The sequence below is a fragment of the Nipponia nippon genome, unplaced genomic scaffold (genome assembly GCF_047370975.1).
Source record: "Nipponia nippon isolate SJK-2023a ecotype South Korea unplaced genomic scaffold, ASM4737097v1 scaffold_50, whole genome shotgun sequence".
NCBI lineage: Eukaryota > Metazoa > Chordata > Aves > Pelecaniformes > Threskiornithidae > Nipponia > Nipponia nippon.
In genome coordinates this window covers 613,239-628,948 of record NW_028262370.1, presented here as the reverse complement: position 1 = coordinate 628,948, position 15,710 = coordinate 613,239, and the positions used below count along the sequence as shown (strand labels likewise).

At 52.2% G+C, this 15,710-nt stretch overlaps 1 protein-coding gene and 1 pseudogene across 4 annotated transcripts; one reads left to right on the top strand and one right to left on the bottom strand.

Annotated features, from left to right (window-relative positions):
- Positions 1-731: 731 nt before the first annotated feature.
- LOC148051957 (uncharacterized) lies at positions 732-15,290 on the bottom strand. 4 transcript variants are annotated; one of them, XR_015699388.1, is made up of 8 exons: positions 15,190-15,290; positions 14,064-14,251; positions 13,247-13,524; positions 12,885-12,969; positions 10,337-10,436; positions 9,618-9,741; positions 9,386-9,529; positions 732-3,583 (listed from the first exon to the last, which is right to left on the bottom strand). XR_015699388.1 is itself a non-coding variant. In XM_087734927.1 (7 exons), the coding sequence occupies exons 3-7, from the start codon at positions 13,292-13,294 to the stop codon at positions 3,579-3,581; spliced, it is 402 nt and encodes a 133-aa protein (XP_087591053.1). In that variant the 5' UTR covers positions 13,295-13,524; positions 14,064-14,251; positions 15,190-15,290; the 3' UTR covers positions 732-3,578. The 4 variants fall into 4 exon arrangements, 1 of the variants encoding a protein (XP_087591053.1); XR_015699389.1 differs by lacking the exon at positions 732-3,583 and adding an exon at positions 7,921-8,076; XR_015699390.1 differs by lacking the exon at positions 9,618-9,741.
- Positions 5,911-7,365, top strand: LOC148051958 (uncharacterized; annotated as a pseudogene).
- Positions 15,291-15,710: the final 420 nt, after the last annotated feature.

Genomic DNA, 15,710 nt, shown 5'->3' with positions numbered 1-15,710 from the left:
CTTGGAACCCCATTCACAGCCCCACAAACATGGTGGCTCTGTGCTTGCCTAGAGCCCTAAAGGTCCCAACCCTCTCTTTCTCCCTGTACTGTCCCACTCGGTGAGACACGAGGAGGTTCTTTCGAAATCTCGGCACGGCAGCCAGGATTAACGACAATTACCCAAAGGTTCACTCAGGCAAGGCAAGTGGTTAAAACATTTTGCAGCGTCTCTGTGGCTGTATGCTGCACCAAGGCACGGACACGGGGCAGCCACCACCTCAGGTATCGCACTCTGGCAGCCAGCAGAACAGAGATCCGCAAGAGCTGCTGAGCTGGTGCTGGGGCTGGGGGCAGACTGAAGGGGAAAGGAGGTGCGGGCCCATGGCTGTAGGCGGTGAGAGCAGTAGTCCCACAGACAGCAGGGCAGCAGGGAGCCAGCAGCACCTCCCAGGGGCATCCCCCAGCAGGACGCTTGGCTCCCCAGCCAGGGCTGCCCCAGCTCCTTTACGCTCAGGCTCTGGCTGGGCAGAGCTTGCATCCGGGGATGCATGACCAGTAGTCCTCCGCCTCCATCTCCCTTCCCACCGCTCTCCCCACCCCGGGCTGGGGAACAAGCTGGCTCTCCACCCCTTGCAGCTGCTGCACCCCTCTGCACAGACCAAGCTCCCTGGCCTGACGCAGGGGGATCTCTGTGAGCAGGGCTTCGATCCTGCTCTTAGGGAGCTGCCCGAAACATCTGGGGGTCTCTTGGGCACAGCCCTCGGGGCACATGGATTTGGGCTCATCAAAGCCCTGGCCTCCGACAGCTGCAGGGACAGCTGGGAAGCCCGGAGGGACTCGCGTGTTCGCTGGCCACAGGCTGCTGCCCAGCCCTGCTGGAGCAAGTAGGGCAGGTCTGGGACATGTCCGTGCCAGCTTCTGCGGCCCTGCGTGCATTGGTCTGCAGGGACCCTTCCTCTGGGTGACAGGGCAGAAGGTGCTAGGGCAGAAGCAGGCCCCTGGCTGGTACAGCTGCTTGTGATGTCACTGGGGGCTAAGTAGCTCATTGGGTATGAATGAACACCTGGCTTTGGCTGGTGCTTGTGATGTCAGTGGTGGCCCTGCAGCTAGCAGAGCAGGAGCATGCAGCTGGCTTGTGCAGCTTTTTGTGATGTCACTGGTGGCTCTGTAGCTCTTAGGGCAGGAGCTGGCCCCTGGCTTGTGCCGGTGCTTGTGATGTCATCTTCCCAAGTAGCTGATAGGGCAGGAGGAAGTCCCTGGTTTGTGCAGCTGCTTCTGGTGTCACTGGTGGCTGAATACCTGATAGGCCAGGAGTATGCAGCTGGTGTGTGCAGCTGCTTGTGAGGTCACTGGTTGCTGAGTAGCTCTTAGGGCAGGAGTAGGCACCTGGCTTTTGCAGCTGCTTATGACGTAAGGGATGGCTGACGAGGTGATATGGTAGAAGCACGCCCCGGATTTATTCAGGTTCCTGGAAGGCCACTCTTGGCTGAGTAGCCAATAGGTGCGGGGCAGGACCCTGGGATGTGCAGGTGCTTGTGATGTCATAGGTGGCCGAGTAGGTGATAGGCCAGGAGCATGCAGCTGGCTTGTGCACGTGCTTGTGAGGTCGCTGTTGGCTGAGGAGCTCTTAGGGCAGGAGCAGGTGCCAGGCTTGTGCTGGTGCTTGTGTTGCCAGAGGTGTAGGAGTGGGCGATAGGTTAGAAGGAGGCACTTGGCTTCTTCATGTGCTTGGAGGCCACATGTGCCATTCTATGAGATAAGGCCGGAGCAGGCTCGCGGCTTGTGCAGGTGCTTGTGATGTCACTTGTAGCTGAGTAGCTTTTAAGGCTGCAGCTGGCCCCTGGCTTGTGCCGGTGCTTGTGACGTCATCTTCCCAAGTAGCTGGTAAGGCAGGAGAAAGTCCCTGGTTTGTGCAGCTGCTTCTGGTGTCACTGGTGGCTGACTAGCGGATAGGCCAGGAGAATGCAGCTGGCGTGTGCTCCTGCCTGTGATGTCACTGGTGGCTCTGTAGCAGTTGTGGCAGAAGCATGCAGCTGGCTGGTACAGGTGCTCGTGATGTCATAGGTGGCTGAGAAGGTGACAGGACAGAAGCAGGCCCCTGGCTGGTACAGCTGCTTGTGATGTCACTGGGGGCTAAGGACCTGATGGGCTATGAATGGACACCTGGCTTCCGCACGTCCTTGTGATGTCACTGGGGGCTCTGCAGCTCTTGGGGCAGGAGCATGCAGCTGGGCTGTGCAGGGTTTTCTGATGTCATAGGTGGCTGAGGATGTGATAGGGCTGGAGCAGGAACCTTCTAGGTGCAGGTGCATGTGGTGTCACTGATGACTCATCAGGTGGTGGAGCAGAAGCAGGGTCCTGGCTTGCCAAGGTGCTTGTGATGCAACTGTTGCCTGAGCATGGGACTGGGAAGGAAAGGACACCTGGCTTGTGCAGGTGCTTGTGATGTCAATGGGGAGCGTTGCAGCAAAGCGCTACAGGACCCAGCTGAGTTGGGCAATGTGCCACAGGGCGGCGGTGGGGACCCAGCTCTTGAGTAAGGACTCCGCTAGCTCCTCCTTTCTTCTCACGCACAACTGGTTCAAAGCACTTGCAGTCATCCCGCAATCCCAATGCCCCAGCACAAGCCAAAGCTCCTTTTCCAGCTTGGAAAGCCTTTTCTCGCTCTGGACCCCACTCCCTCGGCCTTGGTAGCTTCTGTCACGGCTTACTTAACTCCCCCAGCCGCACTAGGCAGGCTCTGCAGTAGCCTACAGCGCCTCAAAATCCTCGCGGTTGTTTCTTTGGTATTTCTACAATAGCCTGGACCCGCTCTGGGTCTGCTAATCTTTCTCCCTCTTTTAGCATGAATCCGAACTACTTTACTTCCTGCTGACACAGCTGAAGCTTAGAAAGAGATGCACGGTGACCTTTTGCTGCTAAAGCCGTGCAGAGACCAATGGTATCTTTCCAGCAATCTTCATCTCTCTCACCAGCAAGCAACAATTCATCTGCATAGTGTACAAGTACAGAACCTCCAGGTAACAGAGTATCTTTCAAGTCATCTTTAAGGAAACGGGAGAATATCATGGGAGAGCCAGTGAACCCCTGGGGCAAGCGGGTCCGCGTTAGTTGTTGGCCTTCCCACGTAAATGTGAGCAGATGCTGGCTGTCTTCTGCTATACTAAAAAATGCAGGTGTTAAATCGGTAACAGGAGAGTATTTTGCCCAAGGTGGAATTGGTCATAACCTGGTTGATGGGTCTGGAACCACCGGAGGAGGTACAATCACATGTTGATGTATTGCTCTGAGATCCTGTACAAACCGGTATTCTGCACCTCCTTCCTTGTCTAACCTATTTCTGCTGACAGGTAAATTTGGGGTATTATACAGGGAATGGCATGATCGTAAACCCCTTTTTTCAGGCATTGGTCCATTTGTTTCTGAATTCTGCTTCCCTGGGAATTTGATGCTGCTTGACTGCTTTTAGCTCTGTATCATGTGGCTCACCTAATAGCAGTGTGCTGGAAATTAACACACATTCTCTCTTAGTGCTGTATCATCAATGTCAACGTTGTTTCCTCATATATTCTGCAGTCTGTGGAGTTCACGTTCCTGTCACCCTGCAAAAAAAATGACATTGCAATAGTTACTTAGGTTTCTCATCGGAAAGTGCACTTTAATACAGACTTAATCGACATTTTAATTCTATACAGTTCTGCATAATAAAATGTCACCAAACTGTTGGGCTATTGACACCTTAGGAGAAGAGAATGTAGCATGGCCAGTGGACATGGCACCTATAACTTCAAGATTACTAATTTTTTAGGTTTTCCTGTAGCAATGTCCACTTGACTAGACTGGGATGCTTTCTTCTTTCACTCTTCAGGCCCTAAAGAAGGCTTCTGTATGATGTGCATGATGGAAACTCACATTCATTTTATTTTTTTCAATTTTTAATTTTTCAAAGAATTATTTGGTGCATAGAAGTTATTTTGATACTTTAAAGAAGAGAGATTTTAGAAATAGGAATTTTCTTTCATTTCATTTGAGATCAATATAAGAACCTTCCTATGTAGTAGGAATAGGAAAGCATTTCAATTGTGGCAGCCAGGAGGATGCCCGTGAATTCTGATGCTTCACTGGTGATGCTTTGCAGAAAGCTTGCTTGAATGGAAGCACCAAGTAAGCATGCACAAATTAACTTTTAAATGTTCTCTAGTCCCTCTTACTCCTTTATTTACCATCATAAATTAACAACTATGCCCTTAGTTTTCATGAAAAGATAAACTCTTTGAAGGGTTAACTCTGGGCCTTAAATCTTCTGAGGGCTGATGGCCATTTATGTCCACATTAGACAGACCTTCTCAAGCCACAACACTGATTCATCAACTATTTGGAGGATGTCTAAGATCCCGAGGCACTTTTTAAAAATCTTACTCTCCTTTGAACTGGCCTGTGTCTTTTTGTCTGTCTGTAGTACAGGAGTTTGGAGTTTGATTAAAGTAAGAGGTTTTCAGAATTGAAATTTGCACGGTTAGCCTCTTTCACATATTGTTAAGCATTTGTATTTTGATTCCAGCAAAGTGCTTGAACTGCAAAGCCCTTTCCGATACATATGGGCCATTCCTGGATATTACTTTGGATCTAAAGGGAAGATGTTTTGTGAATATGGGTCGTGATGCGTAAAGACTTGTACAGCTTTCTAAAATAAACTCCTTTTACTGAAAACCATATACTGTCTAAAGAAAAGAACTCGGTGGTGGATGGGAGTGGCTTGGACTTTGTTCTTCTGTGGAAGCCATGTAAATGGTCTCCATGTTTTCCATTCAAAGCCTGGAAGATAATACATTTGTTTCTAAGAGAGTAATCTTGCTGTTTCTCTTTGAGTCTCTGGAAATATATGCTACGAATTGGGGCCGGTAGCTCACATTACACTTTTATACCTAGTATTGTCTACACTGGGGCTCGACAGCCTTTGTCAGCGTGAAGTTGCACCCTGACATTTTCATATGGCCAGAAGTTCAAAGGCATGTCCGAACATTGGTCTGGGCTTGGTTTTAAGGTGTAAAAAGATGGCTCCTGCATCCAAGAGGTATACGATGCATCGTACTCCCAACGTTCTCACAAGATCACTGAAAAGGTTTGCAAATCTTAGAGGTGGAAAGATTCCACTTGCCACGTCCAACCTGTTAAACCTTCTGAGATTTTCTTTTCTAAAACAAATGGATTGCTTGAAACACCGCGTTAGGTTTGCTCCATCTAGAATTTCTCACCTATGGTGTATTTGGTATTCAGGAGCATTATAACGTTCCTAATTCATGTGAAATACTGAGAAAACACGCAGCACAGATTTCATCGTAACGCTTTGTGCGTTAGATGAGATGAGAACACGTCAACTTCAGAGAAGTTCACCTGAGACAATACTTCATCACTTTGGTTGGGGGGGGTGAGTGGGGTGATGTGTAAAGTGGGGACAGTGCCTATAACTCAACGTGACCTTGTTCAACTCCTAATGTAGAAATTTTGCAAACAGTCGTTTTCTACTGAAGACAGTATTTTTTCCGTCTGCTAACTTTTATGTTTTAATTGTTCCAAGAGGATGCTGGGTTGCATCAAAAAGGGCATCACCAGCAGAGATGAAGAAGTCATTATCCCACTCTACTCGGCGCTTGTCAGGCCACACCTGGAATACTGTGCACAGTTCTGGTCCCCGTTATACAAAAAAGATGTGGACAGGCTGGAGGGGGTCCAGAGAAGAGCCACCAAGATGATGCAGGGTCCAGGCAGCCTGCCGTAGGAGGACAGGCTGAGAGAGCTGGGCTTGTTCAGCCTTGAGAAAAGGAGGCTTCGAGGTGATCGCATCACCATGTACCACTACTTAAAGGGGAGCTGCAAAGAAGATGGAGACTCCCTTTTTACAAGGAGTCATGTGGTGAGGACAAGGGGCATGGCAACTGTAGTGAGGGCAGCACTGTTTGCCTATAAAGAACCCAGGAAGGTTCCTTCCAACTGTCGTTGTGAGGCTGACAATCTTTTTACTCACCCAGATTCTGAAACCACTTCTACCAAAGAAGAAGTTGCTGAAAGTACTGTAACAAAAGCTGATAATGCGCATCCCAATATCAATGGTCAGCACAAGCTCAGGAAAAAATCCTTGGGCGCTGAAGATGAATTCCTTGGGCAGTGTGAGTCTGAAGACCGTAGAGACAAAGACGAAGCAAGAGGATCAAAAGAACCTGAACTAATTTCAAAAGGAAATCCTTTGTACCTCAAAGGGTCTCTTGAGAGCAAAGAGAAATTAGGGCAAACTTCCTCGATAAAGTCTGACATGGAATGTGCTTCTAAAAAACTTGCATCTCTAGCTATTACAGACAAATGCCAAGATACGAAGGACATTTCTAATAACTATGCAGAGGTACCACCTCTTAGTGACTCTTGTATGACAGAGCTGGATGAAGCTTTGGAGAGTCAATTTTCCAGAGAAAATGAGGGACTGGGTAACAAAAAATGTGAAGGAGACAAACATAGGAAAAAAGATAGGACTCTCAAAAAACTGACAAAGAGCACCACCGAAAGAAGAGAGAAATCTCAGACACTGAAGAGAGGGAGAAGGAGAAGCAAACCAGAAGCAAACCAGATGATCGCTCCCACAAGAGGAGGTGCTCTCGCAGTGTGGAAACAAATAAGCAAAATCATCCTAAGCAGGAGTATTGCAATGAAAGCAAGCGTAGATCTTCCCGTCATGAAAGAAACAGTCCCAATAATGTCAGAAGCTCGGGAAAATATTCTCGTTCTAGATCCCAAAGCAGAGAAAGAACAGCACCAGACAGGAATGGGTGTTATCGTTCCAAAGGAGAGAGAACGCGGAGCAGAGAAAGATACTATCAAGACGAACCAGAGAGATGGGAAAAAGGCAGATACTGCAATGATTCTTACCCCACTCATGGAACAAGGGATGGCAGAGAGAGAAAGTCCTCTCATTGTGACAAAGACTTTGACAAATCGAGTCAAGCTTACAACAACAGGTCCCATAAGGATTATCATTGCAAAAGCAGAGGGCCTCACAACGCACTCGCTGGAGAGGAAGACGTACATCGCTTTAGCAGCCACCGAGCAAACGTCCATCACTGTTCAATACCCCAGCAGCCACGTGAAAAATATTCTCGTGAAAGGCATGCACTTCCACCTGGGTCAGCTCATTCCAACTTTGAGGACGCATCCCGGGAAAATGAAAAAGACAAACTAAGACATGGCAAAAGAAAACATACCCACACAGAAGGAAGCGGAGGTGAAACCGAGAAGGAATGCCAAAAGACAGGTGACCAAAGAATGAAAAACTGTAGAGAAGGTCAAGGAGAAAAAGAAGTCCAAAGATCAACATCGAGAGAAGGACTACAGGTAAGCAAGGACTCCAGCATGATCAGCAATTTTTTCCTAATCCTTTTCCAGGTGTTTCTCACGTCTGCCTGTTCTTCATTGTTTCTAAGTTATTTATAAGGCATAGTCTGGCTGGGATGTCTTTGCCCGCCAATAAACATTGTCCAACCATCGCGGCTCTGCTGCAGTCACGCCATCCCCGCCGCTGCTTCACAGCCCTCTGCCGGAGGCCACGCCCCTTTTCACCCCCCCATCCCTCCCACCCTCCTGCTCTGCAACCTTTAGCTGCATATGGGGGGACACACACAGACACAACAATTTGAGGGGAGGGACCAGGGTGGGTCTCAGGGAGACACCATGTCCCAGCCCCATTGAGGCACCCCACATGTGCCTTTACACAGGGTTCTTATAGCCTTCAACTGTTCAGGTACCAGACGACTTGACTCATCACTCCCACCCACACGACCAATTACTAATCATAGTCAAACTTTGCAAAGCAACTCTAGTCTTGCAGCATTCTCGCTGCTTGTCTACTGATCCAGACGTCCCTGGAGTCAGCCTTGCTAGCGTTGCTGTTCTATGACGCCTGACGATGCCGGGAGGGTTTCAAAGACGTCTCAGAGGGGTTAGGACGCTGGCGTTCTCTTGGTTGAGCCGGGGTGTCCTTTAGCCTTCCTGGACAGCTCTAAGCTTCCCAGAAGCAAAGGCCTTCTTTCCAGGGCTGGGCTGTCCTTTCCTTTGTTTGATTTCAGCATGAACAATACCAAAATCTCCAGTAAAGCTCCATACCTCATCACATGACAGTGTATCACGTGAATGCATCATATATCTCTCTCTACAAAGAAAGTTAATACACTTTCATACTCTAAAGACTGGTTGATCTAATAGTTAGGGAAGGGAATTTTCATACCGTGCCCCAGGGGTCCCACCAGCCAGGGCCCCAAAAAGCCAGTGACAGGGTGATGGAGAGCCAGCAAAGCTGCCACCCAGGGAGGATCAGTGTCCTTTAGTGATTAGATTTGCCGCTGCAAATCAGAAATCCCCCCTCAGGACATTTCAGAGTCCCCAGCGGAGCCGTCCCACAGCATTTCATCTTGCTTGATAACTGCTGTTCCCGAGACCGACATGGCTGACCAGCAGCCCCATGCCCCAGGACTACAGCTCCCGGCATGCCCTGGCAACCAACATGGCCACCTGGCAGCCCCGTGTCCCAGGACTACGGCTCCCTTCCTGCCGCGGGGCGCTCCTGCCCTTCTGTCTGACCCTGTGGGGACACCATCCCCCCACCCCACCTGGGCCCCGTCCCCCCGCAGGCCCCATGGCCGCCTCCCCGGCGCTGCCCTGGCCCCAGAGCCCCGCTGGAGCAGGGAGGAGGAGGAGAGAGGGACAGAGCGGCAGAGAGGGGTGGGAGCAGGACAGAGGGATGGCAGGAACAAGGGGGAGCTGGGCAGGGAGGAGAGAAAGGAAACCCCTGGTGAGGAGTGGGCACAGGGACAGGGAGAAGGGGACAGGGGGGAAGGGGGCAGGGGGCGGCCAGGAACATAGTAATGAGCAGCGGGACAGAGGGACAGAGAGAGCAGAGGAGGGCAGGAGGAAGCACAGAGGGACGGACCGACACAGGCAGGGCGAGGGAGCCGGACAGAGGCAAAAGGATGAGAGGGAAAAGGAAGGCAAAGGGAAAAGGGAAAGGGAGAGGCAGGGACAGAGAGCAGGACACAGAGAAGAGAAGCAAAACATCTGCAAGACAGTCAGTACCATACACTAGCACCTAGCTGCCTCTTCTCCAAAAAGATGTGAAAACGGCAGTTCATGACGACGTAAGCAGCTGCACAAGCCAGAGGCCTGCTCCAACGCTAACAGCTACTCAGAGACCAGGGACCTCACAGGCACCCGCACAGCAGGAGCCTCCTCACTTCTAGCACCCTGGATTTTGCCCCTCCATCTCCACCTCTCTCTCCCATCTCCCCGTGCTCTCCTCTCTCCCAGGTGCCTTTCTCACCCACTCCACCGCCGCCCCATGGCTGTGTTTGTGCGGCAGATCTTACCTCGACAGCATTGTCCCACACAGCTCACCGGCATCTGCTTCTCTTCCTCCTCTGCTGTCATCACGACTACGCCAGCTGTCTGACGCACTTTTGGACCTCAAAGGCCCTTTCGTCCTGCCTCCCTTCCGCTGTTAAATCCTGTTCCTGCAAGACAAGTGACAACCGCTTGCTGGCCCCTCTGTGGCATCTTACCTGCATCTTCCTGAGCTGGACAGCTGCTGGCAGCTCTCACCATCAGCCCCGGCTCTGCTTCAAGTCTTCTCCCGGCACAGGCGCACCTCTGCCTGTGCTTGGTGCGGGCCATGCTTCCGGAGGGAGAACAGCAACCCGCAAAGTTACTCCTGGGCAGTGTCCAGCTGGGAAGGGATGAATTGAAGGCAGGTTTGCTGCAGGTCCTGACCCTGCTCCAGGGGTGCTCCCTGTCCCCCAGCTCGGCCACAGGTCCCACGTCTGGCTCCTTCCACCAGGAGTTTGGAAAGCCCCTTCCCGGCTGCGAGCGCCAGGCCAAGGGCACGGGGCACAAACAGCCCCCTCCACCGAGGGCACCAGCGTCCGCCTGGCCTCTGCCCCCAAACTCCCAAAGCTTCCAAACACGCTCGCCCTCTAACTAAACCAGCTTCAGTTTCAAGAAAACAAGTTGCATGCTGCCCGATTCACTCGTCCCACTAAGACTAAGGGCAATTTAGGCTTCAGCTGCCCAACAAAAGAATTTCCATTACACAATCCCAGCCACCACCTCCATGACTGCCGTCACTGACCCACAAAACCTGCGCTGTAAAAAATCTTACAGCTAATTAAAATTATCCTCTCCTCCCCAGAACTTTGCTCTTCTCCCACTCTCAGACTGACGCAGCAATAATCATGTCATTCTTCTGGAATTACCACCGATCTCAAACCCCTCCACTGACAGCACTGTTGATAAGGGAGAACCATCACTCACCACGCACCCACCTGTGAGGCCTTTTGCCTCTGCGACTGAGCACGGCTACACGGACATCTCTGCCCGACAGGAGAACACCGGCCCAAAAATATCTCTTACGTTGTCTTGGCTCTACAGGAAGCAAGAATAGTGATCATGATAGCGATAGGAACAAGCTTAAGAGAAAGCAGGAGAGCGGAAGAAGCAGAAAATGGGATATGTCTCACCCCCCTCCAATGTCACAGGCAGTTTCAGGGCTGGGTTTTTGTGTTTGGCTTTTTTCTTCTTTTAAATCACTGCCCAGCACAGCACAAGTGAAAACCACACACCTGCGTTTGAAGGAGAACTCTAAACTACAAGAGCAAAACTCTCCAGTCTATGGCATTACACTTCTTGCTAGGATACGTTGCTCATTTTTTTTTCACATTTCAGTGTAGAGCTTTATGGTCAAATCACTGAACTCTGATACCGACATAGGAAAACATCGTCTGTAAATCTTTAAAAGAACACTACATCGAAGGAAAACTGTTCATAGAAACTGCAAATGCCATGTTTCTTCTCTCAGAGCTTATAATGCTTTGGAGTATCTTTGCCATCTCCATCTTCTCTCTCTTCCCTCTCTTCTGATGACATTATAACTACCGTACCTCAACATAACATTGAACTGTTCAAGCACTCCTGAAAATTACAGGAAATCCAGAATGCCGTACTGTCCTGGCTTTGGCCGGGACAGTTACACTTCTTCAGAGTGCTTTGCATGGGGCTGTGTTTTGGATTTGTGCTGAAAACAGCGTTGATAACGCACCGATGTTTTACTTACTGCTGAGCAGCGCTGACACAGCGTCAAGGCCTTTTCTGCCCCGCCAGCGAGTAGGGGGGAGGTGCACAGCAAGCTGGGAGGGGACACAGCTGGGACAGCTGACCCCAGCTGACCAAAGGCCTGTTCCATACCATACGACGTCGTGCTCAGCAATAAAACTGGGGGGGAGGGTGGTGGGGGGCCACTGCTCAGGGACTGGCTCACCATCGCTCGGTTGGTGCTGAGCAATTGTTTTCATTTGCATCGCTTGTTTTTCCTGGGTTTTATTTTCCTCTCTCTGTTGTTTTCGTCCCTTTTCCTTCCAATTTTTTTAAAAAAACATTTCTTTCCCATTATTAAACTGCTTTGATCTCAAGCCACGTGTTCCTTTCTCACTTTTACCCTTCTGATTCTCAGCCCCATCCCACTGGCTTTTGTTACTGCCATCACCTTAATGACACACTAGATCCTGCCAAACCTACAGCCTGCAAAACCTGAACACCAACCTCTGCAAGACACGTTCCAGAAATTACCATCAGCACAGAGGAGCACACGTAGCTATCTTGTTCTGTCCTTGCCAAAACTGCTGGGTGACCTGTCATCAGCCTCGGTGACTGACGGCAGGCAAGACTCTCTCATCTGCCTTAGCTCACATGCAGCTCCTGGGAAAACAGCTACTTCAGAAAGTCACGCCTTGCTATGTTGGGAAAGTGGTTCAAGGAAATGTTTTTCATACTCTAGAATGGGAAGACTAAGCATGGTAATCTCACCCCAACTTCGAGCTCTGCCACAGATTACCTGTGCTTTTCCCTTCTCTTTTCGCCAAAAGGGTGGCACTTCTTCCTGAATGCAAGATGAGTTACGTGGGCTATACGCACAGCCCATGGAAAACTGAGACATGAGGCTGTGACCACCTCCATCCCCACTCCCTGGCACTCCAGCACTCCTTTCACACTCCTCTCCTCGACAGCACTCAGGCCTTATGCAGTCTCCGCAACATGTACAAGACGCTGACTTCACCAGATCTTGCCCAAATCATCATCTCTTCTTTGAGATCTGATTGGCTCAACAGCTGCCACAGCCTCTTCTGGCCTTACGTGCAGCCTTGCCCCATTCTCACCCACTCAGAAAGCTCCTACAACGATCATCTCACTCACTGCCTTCATCGCAACTTACAGTCTCCTTAACACCCTCACATTCTTTCCCCCACTTCACGCATACAGTTAAGACGGCCTTTCATGACTTAGCCTCCTCCCTCATGGTATTTCCCACCCAGTACCATGACGATAGCTCCTAATTACATGTCCTGAGAGCAGCTTCCACCGCTCTCACCTGCTACACACCCACAGCAACAGCGCTGGCTCCTCCCATGCCCGTCTCCATGCTGGGGAGGAGCTGCTCACACACCCCTGGCAGCCGGCCTTGCTGCCTGACAATCCTTGCTGTGCTGCTCAAGGCCATGAAAACTCTCACGCTACGGCCGTACCCACATCACTGGTCCTCATTCTGACTGACACTGCCCATGGCTCTGTACCTGCCCACAGCCATCGCTTCTTTCCAATCTTGGCAGCAGTTTGGAAAAGCACACTTTTTTTTTCTTTAATACCTGCTTTCACCTCCCTACAGCACAGGCTCACAGTCCAGGACTATGGCTGCTAAAGTCCGCAGCAATACACAATTGTGTAGGGATGAGAAATCCCCAGTAGTTCAGCTCATTTCAGTTGTTTAAGACACGGCTTTTGGTTAGAACGCAGTCAAGAAAATGGAAAACCAGAACTAACCTGCACTCCCTCCTTGACGGGCACCTCTTTCTTCATCAGCTCTTTGCATTTCTTTAGTTCCTGGGCAGTACATAGCGAGATTTTCCTGCTTAAAAGCAACAAGAAAGATCAGGCACAAATGTGCGGAAAACCTGCCCTTCACATACACGCTGCCCACACAGGAGCATTATCAAGGCCCTGCCTATACGCAAAAGATTAAATCCACGCGCCGGAGAGGACAGAGGAGATGCAGCACTTGGCACCCACGACGAGTAACAAGAATTGCTGCTCTGAACTGGGGCTTAGTCAAAGTGCAAGCACAGTACCGATCCAGACACAAAACCGAGCGGGTCGCTTAACCCCAGGTGCCACACGCACCGTACCTTCTTCCATCGCCTCCTGCCAATGAATTCTTTTCCAGGCTCTTCCATCTCATCGCAGCTTAGATACCTGCCCTCTGGCTCCGGGCTGACTGGGGGAACTTCTCAGTGCCTTAACTTTGCGTCGGGCTTGGTACGAGCACGAGGCTTCATCCCTTTGGCTTGGCCCCCAGCAGAAGGTGGGCAAGCGGCAGCTTTGCAAGTGGCTTGATGGAAGTCATGCAAGTGGCTTTTCCTTCTGCGGACCTCTCGACGGTTAGCATGCCAAACTTCCCAGCCCCCTGCGTTTTGAGAAGGCTTATTTGGGCTTGGACCAGACTATCAGTTAACACTGCACTGCTGAACCCTCGTACACCTGAGCGTGCTCCTCACAGCTCCGTACCGCTGTGCCCTCTGGGAAGTGAGGCTCAGGGTGACCACTGCTGCACAGATATGTGCTGGAAGGCAGCGCAATGGGAATATAGATACGAGACTGTGGGGGAAACGTGGAGTATTGACACTGGGAAATGGGATGCCAGTTCAGTGGCTGCAGCAGGATGCGGGCAGCCACAGAACCGAGCAGCGACTCTCTTGGGAGATCGTGAACCAACGGGTACCCTCACTCCCGCAACCCCCTCTAGATGACATCCCACTTCTCGCATCCTTGCCCTCCCTTTCCCCTCCACCTTTCCAGACTGTGGGAGTCGTCCTCTGAGGCTTAGACAGGACAAAGTGCCCCTTGCTGAACCACCACCGGTGCCTCCACTGGAACCACCCTGGGTCTGCACGCAAGGACATACGGCAGTGGCGGCACTTCACTCCCGTTCTGATCCCTACGTACCCCTCTGATGACTTGAAGGAAGTCTGCACCCGGCATCTTCCTTGTGCCCACACCAGCCTCCTTGAAGAAGTCGACTATCGGCCACTTCTGCTTGCGCAGGAGCTTATGCAGCGCCACAAGATCCTGGGGTGCACAAAGAAGGGGGTGCTGCCCTTCCCCCAGGGCCGTCGGCTCTCTGCTGAGGAGCACTGCAAAAGGTTAGAAAACACCCTGAGAGCACCAAGCAAAAGGGTCAGCAACGCAGAGAGCTCTAACTGCACATTTTCACCTGACTACTGCCTTAAACAAAACAGGCTTGGGATCCCCACTGCTCACTTCACCCTGCAATACTCCCAGTCCTCCTCTGAAAGCTGCTGTGGGCCTGCATCAGGACACACACAATCCACACAGGCAGCAATCAGAGCTAAACCCTCAACTTTCCTTGGTGAACTTTCCTCGGAAAAATTACTTTTTTAAAAAACAAACAACAAAAACCTGTGCCTGCAAGAACCAGGAAAAAAATATCCCTCACAGGTTACTGGAACTTCCCGGCTGTGGTAAAACCATCCACCCTCGGTACCCCCATTTCCCAAAAGCCGGCGGCACAGCTTGGGTTCAGGGAAAGGCAGCAATCAGACCTTGGAGCCAAGAGAGGGGCACAAGCATCTGCCAGGGGAGCTGCATCCAGCCAGGAGCCCTCCCCACGGGCTTCTCTGGCAACAAAGCCCCTCTGCGTGCTCCCACCAGGAGGCAGAAACAACTCCAGGTCTGGAAATCCCCATTTATCAAAGGCTGGCAGCAGAGACGGGGCTGTCCATGAGCACCACACCCACGGGAAGGCCTGGGGACAGCAAAGGCCCCTGGCCTGTCCCCACCACAGCATGCCTGCTCCAAAGCCTGGAGCCGCCTCTAGACAGGAGGCCACTCTGCCTTTCCCTGGCCTGCGGACATCAAACACCCACCCCCAGCTGTCAGGGCTGGGGCTGGCGACCCTGGGGGCAGCAGCAGGGACTGCTCTGACCCTGCTGGTGGGGCTGGCCCTGGGCTGAGCACTCGGGCCCAGGGCTCCTGACTGGGCCATGGCGGGGCCCGTGCGTGGTGAGGCCTCCACGTCCCTCCCCCCAGGCCCAGCCGCACTGGCAGATACCTGTTCCTGCTCCTGCTGCTGCAGCTCCTCTGGCCCTGGCCCTGGCCCTGGCCCTTGCCCTGCTCCCCCTGAGCCCCGGCTGCCCCCAGCCTGGCTCTCGCCCCTTTCTCCCCAGGCCCCTCGGCCTCGGCCCCCTCCAGCCCCGCCCCAGCCCGGCTCTGACTGACAGGCCGCCTCCGGCTCCGCTGATTGGCTCAGCCATGGCCAATGGCGCGGCTGTTGCCGGGCAGGCTCAGGCATCCCGGGCCTCTCCTCCCAGAGCCACCCTGCGCCCGCTGCCCCCCGCAGCGCAGCAGCTCCTCAGCCCGCCGGGACACGGGGCCTTTGGAGAGACGGCCTCGAGAAGGGCCATGGCAGCAGGAGGTGCTCTCTCAGCAGCGCAGGGGGGTGTGTGCACAGCTCTGCCCTCCCTCAATCCGCTCGGGGGGGTCTGGTCGTGCGCAGGGAGGGAGGGGCGGGCAGGGAGTGCAGGGGAGGGGACAGGGCAGGAGGGGAGGTGGCAGGAGGGGAGGCGCCCTGGA